This window comes from Ictidomys tridecemlineatus, chromosome 3, assembly GCF_052094955.1.
Source record: "Ictidomys tridecemlineatus isolate mIctTri1 chromosome 3, mIctTri1.hap1, whole genome shotgun sequence".
In the NCBI taxonomy this organism is placed as follows: Eukaryota; Metazoa; Chordata; class Mammalia; order Rodentia; family Sciuridae; genus Ictidomys; species Ictidomys tridecemlineatus.
Window position 1 is genome coordinate 97,914,649 of NC_135479.1, and position 17,940 is coordinate 97,932,588.

Consider the following 17,940-nt stretch of genomic DNA (forward strand, 5'->3'; position numbering starts at 1 on the left):
AGCCAGTGACCAGGGCCTGGGATGGTGGCTCCGCCAAGCAGTGGGTCTCCAGTGTGGAAGAAGATGCCACTGGAGATTCCTTAGCTAGAGAGAAATCGGTGCCTGCCTGCAAGTTTCAGAGGGCAGGCTAGCTCACCCGTTAGGGCTGATGCAGCTGGTGACTTGGCCCTAAAGCCAGTGCTCATTTGTATTTCTGAGAATCCAGGGGCCAAGAATTGTACTGAATTGACTCTACTGTGCTCTGTACTTGGAGCGTCCAAGCCTGGTTGACACTGCAGCCCATCTGATTGCAGCATGGTTTAAATGTGTCCCCTCAATGGCGATGCACCTGTTACCCGAGAGCTCTGAAGGGGAGGTACATGGATGAGTGTTGTCTTCATGCCTGACAGCACAGATCAGTTCTGCAGCACGTGGGTCAGGAGTAATCTTGACTTTCAATTCTTATTCTTTAAGAAGTACATTTTACAAGTGTTTCACTGCCATGCGTCATTGTGTTTCTGATGGATCTAGGCCAAGTAAGTTAACCTTCGGGAAAGGACTCACTGTTTAAGATGCCATTAAGAACATTTGTGCACCAAAATAGACTTGTAGACCAATGATACAGAATAGCGGACACAGAGACTAACCCACATAATTACAGTTACCTTATATTAGACAAAGGCACCAAAAACATATTGGAGAAAGGATAGCCTCTTCAACAAATGGTACTGGGAAAACTGGAAATCCATCTGCAACAAAATGAAATTTAAACCCTTATCTCTCACCATGCACAAAACTCAACTCAAAGTGGATCAAGGACATAGGAATTAAACCAGAGACACTGTGTGTATTAGAAGAAAAAGTAGGCCCAAATCTTTATCATGTCGGATTAGGCCCCAACTTCCTTAATAAGACTCCTATAGTACAAGAATTAATATTAAGAATCAATAAATGGGATGGATTCAAACTAAAAAGCTTCTTCTCAGCAAAAGATACAATCAGTGAGGTGAATAGAGAGCCTACTAATTGGGAACAAATTCTTTTTTTTCAATATTTATTTTTTAGTTATAGTTGGACACAATACCTTTATTTTATTTATTTTTTTCTATGCCTTGCTGAGGATCGAACCCAGGGTCTCGCACATGCTACCACTGAGCCATAACACCAGTCCCTGGGAACATCTTACCACACACACGTTAGGTAGAGCATAATCTCTAGAATACATAAATAACTCAAAAATCTTAACACCAAAAAGCAAATAATCCAATCAATAAATGGGTCAAGGAACTGAACAGATACTTCTCAGAAGAATATATATAATCAATCAACAAATATATGAAAAAATGTTCAACATCTCTAGTAATTGGAGAAATGCAAATCAAAATTACTCTAATATTTCATCTCACTCCAGTCAGAATGGCAGCTATTAAGAATACAAACAACAATTAGTGTTGGTGAGGATGTAGGAGAAAAAGAGACACTCATACATTGCTGGTGGGGCTGCAAATTGGTGCAGCCAATTCTCCAAAGCAATATGGAGAATTCTTGGAAAACTTGGAATGGAACCACCATTTGACTCAGCTATCCCACTCCTCGGTCTATACCCAAAGGACTTAAAAACAACATTCTACGGGAACACAGCCACATCAATGTTTATAGCAGCACAATTCACAATAGCTAAACTGTGGAGCCAAACTAGATGCCCTTCAGTAGATGAATGGATAAAGAAAATGGAATATTATTCAGCAGTAAAAGAGAATAAAATCATGGCATTTGCAGGTAAATAGATGGGACTGGAGAATATAATGCTAAGAGAAATAAGTCAATCTGAAAAAAAATGACAAAAGATTTCTCTGATTTAAGGAGACTGATTCATAATATGCTACAGGGTATATTTTTTATAATACAGATAGGAGGATTAAATGAACTCTAGATAGGGCAAAGGGGAAAAGGGGAGGGAAAAAGAGAGCCTACTAATTGGAAACAAATTCTTACTACACATCAGATAGAGCACTAACTCTAGAATATATAAAGAACTCAAAAATCTTAACACCAATAAAACCAAATAACCCAGTCAATAAATGGGCCAAGGAACTGAACAGACACTTCTCAGAAGAAGAAATGTAATCAATCAACAAATATATGAAAAAATGTTCAAAATCTCTAGCAATTAGAGAAAAAGGGGAAGAGAGGGAAAGATGGTGGAATGCGATGGTCATCATTACCCTAAGTACATGAAGGATGTGACTCTACTTTGTGTACAACCAGAGATATGAAAAATTGTACTCTATATGTGTAATATGAATTATAATGCATTCTGTTATCATATAACATATTAAAACTTTTAAAAATTTTTTTAAAAGAACATTTGTGACTGGTGGGAGGAGGTCTCAGTATCAGCATTAAGATAGGTTTTCAAGTTCATTCCAAGTTCATTTCTCATGAGAGCTTTAGGGGGTTCAACACTTCAGTGGGGGAAATAACTTGCAGAGATGGTGGAAATAACAAGAGAAGCTGAATGGACGAGGAGCCTAAGGAGGGGACAGAAGTGCTGCAGGCTCACGATGAAACATGAATGGAAGAGAAGTTCCTTCTTGTGGTGAGCAAGGCAGGTGGAGGCAGAATCCCCTCCTGGTGAAGATACTGAAGATGCAGGATGATGGCCAAGAACTAGAACAGGTGTAAACATACAACAGCTGCAGGGTTTGAGAGGATCCATTCCCATTGTGGAAAAAGATCCTTTGTGGGTAAAATACTATTTAACAGCATCACATGCTACGCTGGAGTCTTTCATGAAAGGAAGAGTCAATCAGTGTGGCAGACCTGACTTCTGTCTTGTTTTAAAAAATGGCCACACTCCCCACCCCCTGGCCTTCAGCAACCCCCCACCCCTCCGCCTGGTCAGTCAGCAGCCAAACACCAGCAAAGAGATCCTGACTCACCAAGGACCCAGACCGATCATTAGCATTTTTTAACAGTAGAATATTTTAGATTGAGGCATGCACATTGTTGTTGAAGACCGTGCTATTCATAGACTAGTCTGGTATAAACATAACTTGTATATACTGGGAACCTGAAATATTTTCTGCGAGTTGCTTTATTGAAACACTGGCTCTGTAGGTTCACGTGGAGCTGAGCCTGCTGGTTCTCTGTGGCTCTTTGTTTCAGATTCTCTCGTAGTCGTTTTTATTGATACCATTTGTTTTTTCCATGCTTTTGCTCATGTTGAAATACTGTCGAATCCTTTGCCAGGATCAACTCCCATTCATTGTAGCAGGTTGATATGTACCACCAAAAGATAGGTACAAAAGATATGTGAATGAGACCTTGTTTGAAAAAAGGGCTTCTTCAGATGTAATTAAGTTAAGGACCTTGGGATGCCATAATGCTGGATTAACCCAGGGGGCCTAAATCCAGTGGCCATTGTTCTCCTAAGAAGAGGAAAGGATGCAGCCAGAGGGTGCACACTGGTGCATGCTGGACGGATGGGGAAGGAAGCTCCCCTACCCTACCACAGCTTCAGTCAGACTTGGGCCTCCCAACTTGAGAAAGCGCATCTCTGTTGGTTTAAGCTGGAGTAATTAGTTCCAGTAGCCTTGGGAAATGAATCCTCTCCTCTTTGAGGCTTGGTTCAGGTGACTTCTGCTTTTGAAGTCTGCCCCGAATCCACAGGGCAGGTGAGAGTTGCCTTTCCTCTGTATGTCCAGAGTACCCTTGCACCCATCACTATGCCCCTGGGACCTGTGTGAGATCCACTGGTGTGTGGCGGCTGATTCTCCATGCCAGGGGATGCCTGGCAGAGGTGGTTCTTCCCTGGCACACAGCAGTTCATATTTGTGTTACACAAAGTGGGCATTGCTCCTCAGGGGCCGTGGCAGACCAGGGTTCCTGCCCCATCTGCAGACGTACTTCCTCTTGAGTCCATATGATATTCAAAGTCCCTCCAGGGTACTCCCCTACCTGCGGCTCTCAGGGGCTCCACACCTCTTGCTCTCAGGCCCTTCCACTGCCCCAGGACTTTGCGCTCATCATGCTCCTCCAGGGGAGCTCAAGTGCTGCTTGTGTTTATATAGTAGCTTTGCTCACGTAAATCCCCTCCCCCACTGCGGAATTCCCACTTCTCTTGGAGGCCTACCTGGCCCCTTTGCCAGGAATGCCATGTTCCCTTCTCACCACTCCATGAGCCTGCGCCTAGTAGTCTGCTGTTGTAGGCATCTGTGCAGACCAGATGGGATGTCTGGGGAGATGGCTTCCCTAGCACAATGGGATCTTCACTTCTGATGTCAAGAGTTGGCTATTTCCCTCTCTCTGTCTCCCTGAGGCCCTAGGGGTGTCCAGTGGGGTGGAGGGCCTTGTTAATTGGGTGTGCTGAGATATTAATTTAATCACCTAACTTAGGTGGGGTCTCCCCACACAGTATTTGTATGACTTTGCTTTTTACAGGATTTTGCATTTCCATGAATGCATCATTGGAAAGCTACCCATTCTACTGGGTTCAAATATAATGGTCTCTTGGGAAAAATTTTCCAGTGGGTAAAACAGTTTAAAGTTTTGGTGAAAAATGTGGGAATTGTTCTTGGGGGAAGAGGACCCCTTTCCTCACCTCTGGGTGGGTAGGTCTTAGTCTTGGGTTGTCCTCATCTGGACACGGGCATAGATTTGTTATGCAAAACCCTTGAAGTTACTGTGATCCTATAATGTGATCCTAAATTATGTCAGATCATAGCACAAGTTTGCATTGGGTTCTCTATAGCTACTGGGAGCAAGAGAGGAAACAAACTTTATCCTAGAATAACCCTCAACTCTAGAAATGTCTATAGCATTCCTTTCCCCTTGGGGAAAGAAGAAATTGTTTTAAAAATCTCGTTTTTGCTCAAATGTACCAATGTAGGGTTAGAAAAATTAGTCTCCAAAATTTCCCTGGCCTTCCCTCTATTGAAAGCATGAAAGCCCAGCAAGAAAGGCTCAGAGTCCTGAGGTTTGAATCCTGCCTCAGTTACTCGCTTTGTAACTTTGAGTAACTGATTAATTTCTCTAAGCATCAGATTGTGCATCCCTGAAATGGAAACATAATAAAACTTCACGAGGTTCTTGAGGATTGAATGCAGTTACCTGGGGAACAAGTTTTAATAAGCAGGGATCATGACTGCTGGAGGATTTGTTGGGAGAGGATCCAGACAGTACCACGGAGCTTCTTCCAGGAAGCTAAGAAAATGAAGTCACCAAAAAACAAACCGAGGATGTGTTCTGTTTGGTTTTGTGCCTCGGGGATTCATATGTGTTACCTCCTTTGCAGAACAACGGGACCACCGAGCACCAGGTAGAATCTTTCATAAGGAAAAAACTGGAGTCACTGTTGAAAGAATCCCAAATCCGAGACAAAGAAGATCCCGACAGCTTCACCGTGAGGGCGCTGCTGAAGGCCACCCACGAGGGCTTGAATGCACACCTGAAACAGGTACGGCTTCCTCCTGCCCTTTTTCTTCTGCGGGCGGCAGACACAGCTCATCTGTGATTTGTGAAAATGCTTCTTCAACTTCTCCCATTTCTATCCTCCTTTCTCTTGAGCAGTGAAAATTCCCTACTCCAAAATGACCTGAGAAACAGGGAAAGTGGATAGGTGGGGGTGAGAGGAGTCCCGCACTGCTTCCTTGGACCCTGAGGACAAGCCCAGAGTCCCTGGGCTCCGGTGAGGGAGCAGGGCAGTGCCTGTGCTTCATGCTCCTCCCCACGCAGCCGCACCCACCCTGTTCAGCTCGCCTCTGAAATGTGCCCTTTTCCTGCCCACTTCTCTTTCCCAAGGTTATATCCTAGTCTAAGCCAAGTTCAGCTCCCACCTGGACCTCTTGCCCCGTTGATCTCACCTCTGCTCTGAAATCAGCAAGATGTTTTAAAAATGCAAATCCGATTATGTCACTTCAGTGGCTTGGGATAAATTGCAAATGCTTTAACCAGACTTTGGAAGTCCCACATAACGGTGTCCTTGCTCTGCCCAGTCTCAGATCTCCTTGTGTCCCCGTCCCATCATCTCCCTCACTGCCACTCTGGCCACACCTTCTCTATGTGCTGTGGTCGTCCTCATGTTCTGAGGGAACGTCCAACCCCAGCCTCAGTGTGATTGGCGAGTCCTGTCTGGATCCTTGGACTTGACTGGCTGTCCCCTTTACTTTGTTCCTAGTCATCGGATGTCTTTTCTTTCCTGAGGGTTTTGTCTGCACATTTGCAGTTATTTGTTTAATGCCTGTCTTCCTGTCTAGACTGTCGATTCTGTGAAGAGAGGAACCACGTCAGTCCTGATAACTGTGATTTTCCTGGCCTATCTAGTATCTGGGACCTAGGGAGAGCTTTGTGAACAGTTGTTGAATGGTTGAGTCCTGGATGAGATATTTATTATGCTTCCTAATAAAAAAAATACCACAAAAGTGGGCAAGGAAGAGGGACAGTGGGATTCTAAATGTCATTGCAGGCTCTTGAGGGCATTTAAGTGGCCCAGAAGGCTTCCCTGTGGCTGGCTGCGCTGCTGACAGCCCTCCCTGCTTCTGCTGCCTGTCCTCCAGAGAGCAGGGCTCCAGGCAGGAGGAAGACCCCGCAGGGCCACCAGCTTGGCCCTCAGGACCACTTGGCATTGCTGGTGGCCCTCCAGACCTTACAGAAGCCTAGCCCTTCAGCCAAGGTGTTCCTCAGGCCTCTTTCACTTCTGTAGAAAACCTGCTTGAAAATGCCTTAGAAGACGGAGGGAGTTGTTGGGTTGGGGACCTGGCAAGTCTGTTGGCAGAGTGGCCCCGGGGGGCTCAATCCAGAGGCTCAGCAGTGTCATCAGGGACCTTTCTTTGTGTTCCGCCTGCTCCATTTCTGTCACCCCAAGTCTGGCTCCCTTTCCCTAGTGGTTGCTGGGTGACTGCCAGCAGCCCTGGGTCTGTGTGCAGGGAGGGTGAGGCCCTGTACCTGCCTCAACCAACAGATCGGCTTTCGTGCTGAGCCAGTCCCTGAGGCCTGGGTAAGAGTCCTTCCTGAAACGTGGCGAGGGTGCAGGATAGCCTTACCCTGGAAATTGAGGCAGCTTCGGCTCCTCCCCTGCTTCCTGTTAGAGGGCAGCTGGGTCTGGGCAAGCCACCCAAAGGTCAGCTGCGATGCTGCTGCTCTTACAGTTCATGTAATTTTGGGCTTTCTTAAAATTTCAATAGATAGTGAAACTGCTCAGCCATGTCCTCTCCAGCTATCTATATTCAGCCACCCAGAGCCTGTAAAGTGACATTGGCTGGCCCACTTGATTTTTTCTTCTTAGTGCACTCACGCTGCCCATCTGGGCCCATTATTTCCCCATGTGCTTTGGAAGCCTTTGCCCTAACTTGATCATGTCCCCTGGAAAGGGAGCCACAGGTCTGGAAGAAGTAAATGAAGCCCATCTTTCTTTTTCAATTCATCGAAGAGATCCTAAGGAAAACTTCCCATCAGGTAAAATGGAAAGGGAACCTCACGTTTCAGAGATGCACAGAACCCATCTCCTGGTGTTTTATGGTTCACTTTCTCTTAAATCTGGGCTCCAGAAGACACGTACAATTCCTGGAGCCCCGTGACTGTGCGGAGCTGAGGTCTTTAGCACTGCTCGGGTACTTCCCAGTGCTGTTCTGGTTGTGTGGCACGTAATGACAGGGTGCTGTGGAGACCTGTGCCAGAGGCACATGTGCTTAAATGCACGGCCGTGGGTACTCCGAGAGCCCCAGTGAGCCAGCAGCCACTGCTGTCTGGACCATCATTAGGCCATGCAGGGTTCTGCTTGTGCTTTTTCCTGAGACCCTGAAGGAAAATAAGAATGAGGTTTTCCTTCAGGCTGAAGAACTTCTTGCATCTGGTCCTTTCTTCTTCTGAACTGCGCCTGCTCAGGGTCCAGTGGTTAACCTGTTGCTCTCTCCCGGGATCACTGCCAAGGGAATCATTTACATGAACAGAGAAGCTTTGCTGTGGTTCACTTTGGATTGCTGTTGTTTGTTTGTTTGCCTGTCACCTCATAGATATGCTTGCATTTCACTTATTGTCAGAGTTTAAAATCCCACCTAGCTGTGTTCAGTGTGACTGTTTTCTTTATTCAACAGATTTGGCTCTTAAAGACTCTTGGTCATTTTCCAAAGTTAAACCTCTTGACTAGAGACGCTTTGTCCCCACTCAGGCATCCAGGAGGCATTCACACTTGCACTGTGGACAGTCTGGTGGACAGGACTGTGAGGGCCAGCACAGGGTCCCTGCTGAGAGCCTGGGAGCTGTGGGCCCCAGCTGCATCCACGACAGCATCCCTTTTCTGCAGCAGAGCCAGATCCATGGGGGCAGTGGAGGGGCAGAGCAGGAGGAAATGAGCAGGGCCTGTGGGAGAAGGGTCCTCCTGCCCTCCTGCTGGAACTCGGGATGAAAAAAAGAAGAGGTGGTAACTGTGTCATGCCTTTATTTACTCAGAATCCAGATGTGAAGGAGAGTGGAAAGAAGTCCCATGGGCGCTCCCTCATGACCAACTTCGGAAAGCACAAGGTATGGCATAAGAGTGAGAATTCAGTGAACGTGAAGTTTCTGAAGGGTGGCAGGAGACCATTGTGGTGGCCTTGGTATAGGTGCAGCTCTCTTAAATAGGACCCAGAAAAGGGAAGAAAGATCAAAATTCAAACTACCTTAAAACTGAAGAACATCTGTTATCAGGTTGCATCCTAGAGAAGAATGTTTTGAATGCACATATCCAAGAAAGGAATCTATCCTGAATATGTAAACAGTCTCTACAAATCACTAAAAGGGACAGGCAAACTCATTTTGAAAAAATGGGTCAAAGGCCTCAACAGACACTTCACACAAGCAGCTGTCCAGATGGCCAAAGGGAAGAGGTGCTCCCTTCTCAGCCGTCTGGGAAATGCAAGTTTCAACCATGGTGCGATTCCACACATGCCCACAGGGTGAGGTGACACAAAGATGGCAGCACCAAGAGCTAGTGAGGAGGCCAGGAAACCAGGCTCTCTGCTTTGCCAGGGGGCATGCGTGCTTTTGAGGCTCTCATGTTGCATAGTATGTGCTGACGATACACTGCCATGTAGCAGTCCCACTGTCAGGCTTAGGTCTAGATACAGAACCCGTATTTATGAGGGCTTTATTTGTGATAAATAGTCCTGAGAGGAAGCAGGCCAATGTCTATCCACAGCAGAGTGGATGAGGGAGGGGCAACTTCACCTTAGGGAGTACTTGACAGCCATGAAAAGGACACTGTCTGCAACAGTTGACAATCTTCATAAGCACGAGGCCTAAGAGCACCACAGCTCAATTCCATGTGCAGGAGTTCAGAGCCAAGCAGGCCCCTGTGGGGTAGGATGAGGAGAGCCAGGGCCTCCTTGCTTCAGCCGAATCTGACGGTGAATCGGAGGGTTGGGCTGCCTCTGGGACAGGCGATGGTCCATGTCCCTGCAGGAGTGTCTTCCCTTTGTGCACTCATGACTGTTACACATCACGGAAAAGGCAAAAAAATGTGCCAGAAATCAGTTATGGGATTGTGAACTGCAAGTTACCTCCGGGGTTCCTGTGAGCCCATTTCTACTCCTGTAAGGAATGTCATCCTGGGATTTCCTGCCGGTCAGTGGGGTGATTTGTTAATGGGCTGGACAAATCAGTCAGGACAACCCCAAATTGAAAGCAGCCAAAATATTCATTCATAAAGACTGTAAGCCACGATTCATTTGCATAATGGGCAATTATACAACCATTGAAAGATGATTTCTCTGAAGACCTCAACATGGAAACATTAAATAAAAAAGTAATATGAAAAATGGGTTTTTGGAAAAACCATTTTAGAAAAATGGGTTTGGGGAATAACCAGTTTTGATGCATCAAAACTGAAAGTGTGAAAAATGTATCATCAGATCTCCAGATGTTATATGTCATTGGTGATTCATTTCTCATTTCTGCTTTTTATTTTTTATAACAAAAACTACAGATTTATTATTGCAATACCTCAGATTCCTAACTACAGATTGAATATCTCTATCTGAAATCCTTGCAACCAGAAACATTTTGGATTAAGGATTTGGGAGAGAGGATTTTGGGATACTTGCATATACATAATGAGGTACCTTGGGGATGGAACCCAAGTCTAAACAAGAAATCCATCCCTGTCTCACGTACACTGTATACTCAAGGTCTTGAGGTGATTTTACTCAGTATTTTCAGTGCCCCTGTGTCCTGGCTATGCCCCATCTTATGGGGTCAGGTGTGGAATCTTCCACCTGTAGTGCCATGTCAGCACTCAGAACATTTCAGATTTTAGAGCATTTTTAATTTTTGGATTAAGGGAGCTTAACCTTTATATGTAGAATTAGAGAATATTTCATTTCACTCTGTGTGTGTGTGTGTGTGTGTGTGTGTGTGTGTGTTACTAGGAATTGAACCCAGGGCCTGGCACATACTAAGCAAGAGATCTTTCACTAAGGTACATCCCCGGCCTATTTTTTAAAAATTTTTTAGACAGGTCTTGCTAAGTTGCCCCAGCTGACCTTGTACTTGAAGTGCTCCTGAGACTTTTTCACTTCTGAAAACAACATATCATTAAGATTAAGATGTTCTCCCAACATGGGTGTATAGGAGGGCACTTGAGCTACTATAATGTGAGGGTTTAGCACATCTAAGTCACGAGTGTGAAGAGTTGTCCCCAGGACTGTGTGGATCAGTGTGAAGGGTTTCCTCTTGCGTTGAAAACTCGTCTGCGTGGCTTACAGGATGGCCTCTGTGTCCTCTCACTCAAGTTACCACAACTGTAATCCTGTAAAACAGGAGTTGCCACGCCTGCCTTAGAGACACTGGAGGCAGCCAGGGAAGGCAGCTATCCAGAGCACAGCGGAGGGCTGAGCTGGATGCGAGAGTGGACGCTGCACATGGACGCCCACTTCCAAACATGCTCAGGCATAAATAACTCCAAGAAAGTTCCAACCAAGCCAGCCTGTCCCTGTCAGTGTGGCCGTGGCCGAGTCCCCCATGTAGCCTCTTTTATTTGGTATGAGAAAATCTGGAAGCTGACGTGGTCGTGTCATGTGGGATAGACTCCCTTCCAGGTGTCCAGAGCACTCTGAAGTTCTGACCTTTGTCTCTGGAAGCTTTTTTGCTTTTGATGGCAAAGTTTTCACAACTACTGGGTCCCTCTCCATCACTTGTACTGTGTGCTGCCTAAGGATTAGAGCTGTCCCTGAAGTGGCGGGGATGAAACCACATGGTACCCAAGAGGCTTTGTGTTTGAGCTCTGATCCGCCTAGAAGACCTTATGTCACATCTGGAGCTGTTCAGCCTGCATCCTGGGCCGGCGGTATTTACTGTGCTACTGGAAATAAAATGGGTCATGATCTCCAAACAATAGTGTGACTTGGATAGTTGCTGGAATGCACTGATCAAAGCCAGGGATGGTAACTATTCTTTTCTTTTTTCTTTCTTTTTTTAATGCCCAAACTGCCTTTTATCACTCATTAATCAATAGTGGGCTTCCTACATGAAACAAAATTTCCCCCTTATAATTGTTTAACTATATATTGCAACTTTGACCCTCACCCTTGTAGAGAACTTCAAAATACATGACTGACAAGGTTTTCCTAAGTTTTCAGTTTTATGTGGCTTAGAAATTAGTTTTCTGAACACAAAATCCTCAGTCCTGCATCATTTTATATATATAGTTTATTATTTCATAGTGCTTATTATTTTACAGTGAAGCGAGCTGCAATATTTGGTCAGTTTTTTTCCTTCCAAGTTAGTGTGTAGGTGTGCGTTCAGTGCTGAGGATTGAACCCCAGGTCTTGCACATGCTAGGAAGTACTCTACCACTGAGCTAAACCCCAGCCCCTGTGTGTGTGTGTGTGTGTGTGTGTGTGTGTGTGTGTGTGTGTGTCTCCAGTCATTTTCCTTTATGCTGTAGATGCACCTCATTTGGTAAGTTTATTAAGTTTACTGTGATTATTTTTGACAGAAAACCTCAAAGTCACGGTCTAAATCCTACAGCACTGATGACGAGGAGGACGCTCAGCAGAATCCTGGCCAGCTGTACAGGTAGGAGGCCCTCTATTCTGCTAGCTTGGTTGTGCAGTTGTGTGTGTCTGGAGGAGTGAATCCCAGGGCATGGTGCTCAGGTGAAAGGTGGAGGTCAACTGGATTCAAGGTAGCAGCACATGCAGGGAACCTTTCACCTGACCTGGCTTTTAATGAGGTGGTGATAAGTGCTAGCTGTGGCCACTGTAGGGGAAAGGCATCTTCAGAGAAGGGGGAATGGACATGAGTGGACAGGGGCTGCCACTGGAGACAAGGGGCATGACGGGTGCTGGCCTCATGTTCATAGGCAGGGACCTGAGCTCGCCAGATGTCATGTTTCCGTTCTCCAAACTCTCACATGGGCAAGTTGAGGTCCTTGTTTGTGTCTCTCTCTTAGGGACATTAGAATGATTAAGTGCATAGTGTAGTCAGCCTTGGCCCCACAAAATAAGTGCTCAAAAATATTAGCTATCAGTTTTTAAAAATTATTGTTGCCAATAATCTTTGTGATGAGTGAAATGACCATATTTTCAGAACCCAAATTGTGACATGATCTGATATGGGATTTCTTGGTGTTTCATTTATACAACAAGTTTCACGAAGGAATGCAAATTGTGTCATAGCCAGATAGAATGAATACATACATGAATGTCTGTATCTTTATTTTGAAAGTTGAAATTAGAAGCACAGGGACCTGTAGATATAAAACTTTGGTGCTGAATTAGACTATATATTTGAGCTCCAACAGGATATCTACACATAAAATAGTAACAAATGAGTAAGATCAGAGAAAGCGTGTGTGATCCTACGAATATGTTCCCTGAGGGAACAGAAATCAGATACTAATAAAGGATAAAGGCAAATAGCATTACCTTTCAGAAGACCTCTGCTATAAATGTTCTTGAACAGAGGAATGAGGAAAGCTTACCTCTGAAACACAGCCAGGGGAGGGACAGTGTTGAGCCACACCAGTCGTGATGTTGACCTGAGACATCATGGTGGACATCACCTGGAGTCATGCCACATGCTGCTCTTGGGTCAGTTGTGGAGTTGCACATTACAGCTGCCAGAGCCCGAGCATCTCTGGTGGTGTCCCTTTGGGACTCCATTAACCTGGTCTAGTCTCGAGATGAAGACTAAAAAGAGCCTCCCTTGATGCAGAATGCATACATGAGGTGTCTGGGAGGTGTCTTGTAAGTTCTAATCATGACCTCACATAGTTTTAAGAAAGTTAAAGAATATGAAGAAACCAGTCACAGTGGTGCACACCTGCAATCCCAGCAGCCTGGGAGGCTGAGGCAGGAGAATCTCAAGTTCAAAGCCAGCCTCAGCAACTTAGAGAGGCCTAACTTAGCAAGATCTTGCCTCAAAATAAAAAATAAAAAACCGGTTGGGGATGTGGCTCTGTGGCTGAATGTCCCTGGGCTCAATCTTGGGTACCCCAAAAGAAAAAATATATATGAAAAAAAGTATAAAGAAAAAAAGGACTTGTAATTACATGTTTATAAGGCCATCACTATGGAAATGGCTGTGCCTTCCCCTTTAGATGTATCATCTTTGGCCCACGGTGCAGGGTTTCTGTTGCCCTCCCTGCAGTTGACCCCAGGTGTGTGTGTGTGTGTGTGGGGGGTCCAAGCCCTTCACAACAGAACCCACCAGCGCAGGAGAAGCTGGTGTGGATGGCAGAGCTGCGGGTAACACATTGCAGGACGATGTGGTGGAAGGGGCGCCCAGCTGGGATACGCTGGGTTTTCCTCTCGGCTCCACCAGGACCAGGCAAGGTCCTTATTTGTTCTTTTAAGCAGAGAAAGTGGGGGAGCCCATAGTTAAGCCTTTGCAGCTCTAACATGTCCGGGACCGTGGGTGTGTGCTCCACAGGCTGGGCCGCAGGAGGAAGACCATGAAGCTGTGCCGGGAGCTCTCCGACCTGGTGGTCTACACAAACTCCGTGGCCGCCCAGGACATAGTGGACGACGGTAAGGACGGAGAGTTTTCATCCCGCTCCGTGGAAACACTCTTGACCTTTCTTTGTCAATTCTGAATTAATTCTTTGCTAATCCTATCATTGCTGCGCATTCCTGGGACTATGTGGAATCTGATCTGAGTGTCAGGAAAATGATTGCTGATATAGTTCTGAGCTCCCGTGGAGGGCTGTCTTGATAATGGTGGTGCCTGATTGACACACAGGCAGGCAGAGAAGGTTCCCACAGGGCCAAGGAGGATTTCAGTATTATAAAAAGATCAGTGTGTGAGGGCAGGGCCTTTCCCTGATGCTGGGGAGACCCAGCCTGGAAGAATAGGTCATAAGTGGCTGTTCTGAGTGTGAGTGACCAGAAGAAATAACAAATTAATTGGCTAAACTAGCACTTTGGAAGGCCCTGCATTTTTTCACTGAAAGTTTTGACTTTGATTAAAGTCGTTTAATCCTTAGACTGAAGTTTTCCCACAAAGCAGAAAGTTCAGCAGGACCGACTCTTTTTTAAAATTTCTCAGTTGCCATATTAAGCTGAGAAATTCTAGTCACAGCCTTCTCTCACCTTTGATTTGCCTTCTGCTTGCTTCTTTCCTTTGTCTTCTATTGCATGGAGTTATGGAGTGCATATTGAAATAGCCTATGGTCACTTGGTGCTTCAAACTAATTTTGATTTTAGTGAAAATGGAATGTAGATCAGAGTCTCCAGTGTCTCAGCAGCTCAGTGATGAGGCTTGGGTCTCCGAAATCTTCAGGATTCATCATCCACGACTTCTTCTCTGCTGTGCTCCATGAGTCTGTCTTTTTCTATTTGAAGAATAGAAATTGTCTTTCTTCCTCTTGGAGTTGATTCCTTCTTCAGATGGTGACAGCTATTGAAGATTTAAATTGATTTCACATGTGAGATTATGAGAAACCTTAAGATTCTCAGCAAGTGAATACACATTTTTAAAATTGCCCACAGCTCAAAAATAAACTCAGTTGAATGAAGTTAAAGGTACATTTGGCTTAGAGAATGAATCTTTCAGGTAATTGCCTTTGGGAAACATAAACCTATTAGCTGAATGGAAAATAATCTTTGGTGCTGTTTAGCTCTTAAACTTCAGCTGTTTTTGTCTTTTTTTTTAAGCCACAAAATAAGCAATAGATAGTGTGTAGCTTATCCTTGTGCAAAATGACACAATTCTGTTAGTAACCCTGAGGACAGCAGGTGTCCGAGGGGCCGTGTGTGCCAACAAACATGTCCAGTCTAGCTGTGGTTCAGGCCCACTTGGCTCGGCAAGACCAGAGTTCATCTCCTGGTTTCAAGGACTTTCTATCTCTGTCGAGTTGTGGGCACTTATGGGTCTCCTTCTGGGCTGCCCTTTTCCAACAGGCCCAGAAGACATAGGAGTGGTCAGTTCAGGGATGGGGTTTGGAGATTTGTGAAGGAGCGGTGATAGGGCACGGTAAACACGGTTCAGAATGTGGGCTTGAGAAGAAAGGGTGGGGCATATGTGGAGGTTTACTTCATCATGACCCCCAAACTCGAAGTGCCCTCAACCCCAACCTTCCATGATAGTCAACACAGAGACCTTGGGAAAGGTGGCACCTGGTTTCACCTGTCTTGTTTTCATTTTATAAGCCTGGCTAAGTAGATGATCACCCTTGTTTCTGAAACTGTGTTTCTTTTTAGTGCCCTTTGATCGTCCTTTTTCCATTATTATTTCTTGCTTCCAAGTTCTATTTCAAATCAGCTTTAAACCTCAACTTTGAGTTTTTTCCTCGATGGTCTTTTTCCTTTACTTTCTTAGACCCTGGATGTTATCAGTTAGTGCATGTTTCACACATGCCTTTTAAATGAATGTCCATGGTTATCAGGAATAAGTTAGGAACGTACTTTTATTTCTCCATTGTGGTCTTTATCTGTTTGAGTCATGCATCTAGAAATAGTTTTTCTTTCTTACCTCTCATGCTCACCAGGTAGCCATGTGTTATTGGAAGATGGAATTCTGGGGAAAACGTGGGACCCAGATATGGACAGGTGCCATACCAAGTGCACAGTTCTGATTTGGCCTTAGATTGGCAAGAGTCAGAGGAATGGAATTTTATGGGTCTTTCTTAGCCAGGAATCCCTTCTACCCTGGTGTTAAATGAATCGACTTTGGTCTAAAATTGCCTTCATGGATGATTTAATTTTGTCCTGTGGTTTCTCCTTGTGTAGTGAGTGAACTGCATCCTCACGTGATATGCAAACAGACTGTAACCTACCATTGTGACAGTAGCCGAGTCTTGGCCAGTCATAGTGGTGACCGTTCACATGACAAACGAGAGCTGTACTACCTGGGCTACCTGCCTCAGTTGCCTTTCTGTGTGTCACATTCTTTACTCTGACTCTAACCAGACCTGCCCATGAGATGGGTGGGGTGGCTGAGCCTGGTTTGACTTTAGGGGGTGTCACCATGTGCGAATTGTTCCTTGCAGCTAGACTCTGTTGAATTTAGTAAGACTAAGGTTCTTCACGGAGCAGGGGGAGTCGGCCTTTTCACTGCTTTCCGTGAACACTGAAATTGTAGTCTTTCGTGAGGGATGCTTATTTTCTGCAGTTCTCACTTTTCTATTTTCTTTATTGAAAACCACCAGGAACCACGGGAAATGTGTTATCCTTCAGTGAAACGAGAGCACATCAGGTGGTCCAGCAGAAATCCGAGCAGTTCATGATCTACAACCAAAAACAGCTCACGAGGATCTACCCCTCGGCCTACCGCATCGACTCCAGTAACTTCAACCCTCTGCCCTACTGGAACGCAGGCTGCCAGCTAGGTGCGTGCCTCTAGAGCCGTGCTCTGTGCTCTGACTGCTGCCCGCCTTGCCTAACTCTCTCAAACTTTGAACTTACACAGTGGCACTCAACTACCAGTCTGAAGGGCGAATGATGCAGTTGAACCGCGCCAAGTTCAAGACCAATGGCAACTGCGGCTACGTCCTCAAGCCCCAGCAAATGTGCAAAGGTGGGCGTGAACTTCAGCTGTGTCTCTCAGTGCAGGTGAACTCTGTCAAAAGATGCCCTTGTGAGACCCCAGTGTTGTGCAACACAGCTTCAAAAAGTATTTTTATTTCTAATTGGCATATAGTAATTGTACATGTTGACGGGGTGCGGTGTGTAATGATCCAGTGAGGGTAATTGGCATATCTGCCTCCTCAGACTTATTTCTTTGTATTGAGAACATTCAAAATCGTCTCCTAGCTATTTTGAAATATTCATTTATGTTGTCAACATGGTTGTCCTGCTGTGCTGTGTAGAACATGAGAAGGCTCCTCTTCCTGCGCACCCTGGTGGCACTGCAGTCATGGCTTCTTGTTGGGCCATCAGAGCCTCTGGGGCATGGGTTCTGATGAGACCCAACTGGCACAGCCTCTGGCACAAGCTGAGCCCAGATATGTGATGACTCTATTGTCCTAGGGCACACTCATGACTTGCGCATATTGGTTCTTTGTTTTGAGAGCTTGACTCTGTGTATTTCCTCCCACTGACTGGCCTCCGCTTCTCTTGGCCTAGGTACTTTCAACCCTTTCTCTGGCGATCCACTTCCTGCCAACCCCAAAAAGCAGCTCATCCTGAAAGTGATCAGTGGACAGCAGCTGCCCAAGCCTCCAGACTCCATGTTCGGAGACCGCGGTGAGGTGAGCCGGGGGGCCCTGAGTGGCTGAGGGCTCGTGGTGAGATTGTTCCATCCTGTTGGTGTTTCCTCTGAAACGTAGTTGGGCGTGTGCGCACAGCCGCGTTCATAGGTGGGCGCCGGCCTCAGCTCCTCTGGTGTGGACACACTGGCACGTCACACATTGCCTGCTGGACTGTGCCTATGTTGGGGGCTTGAGTCCCTGATAGCCAGCTCTCCCGGAGTTCAAGACTGACCCTGGCAATGAGGCCAGGTACAGAGGATGGTTTCATTGCCGACAGAGCCACCATCCAAGAACCA

At 45.8% G+C, this 17,940-nt stretch overlaps 1 protein-coding gene across 10 annotated transcripts in view; it reads left to right on the forward strand.

Moving 5' to 3' along the window:
* Plch1 (phospholipase C eta 1) overlaps positions 1 to 17,940 on the forward strand; it is a 189,806-nt gene that overhangs the window by 159,570 nt on the left and 12,296 nt on the right. For all 10 annotated transcript variants that reach the window (XM_040269961.2, XM_040269965.2, XM_078043528.1 and 7 more), the window contains 7 exons: positions 5,276 to 5,437; positions 8,428 to 8,499; positions 11,951 to 12,030; positions 13,888 to 13,985; positions 16,604 to 16,783; positions 16,864 to 16,971; positions 17,520 to 17,644. In XM_040269961.2, the coding sequence (XP_040125895.2) occupies positions 5,276 to 5,437; positions 8,428 to 8,499; positions 11,951 to 12,030; positions 13,888 to 13,985; positions 16,604 to 16,783; positions 16,864 to 16,971; positions 17,520 to 17,644 (825 nt within the window). The remainder of the gene's footprint in view (positions 1 to 5,275; positions 5,438 to 8,427; positions 8,500 to 11,950; positions 12,031 to 13,887; positions 13,986 to 16,603; positions 16,784 to 16,863; positions 16,972 to 17,519; positions 17,645 to 17,940) is intronic.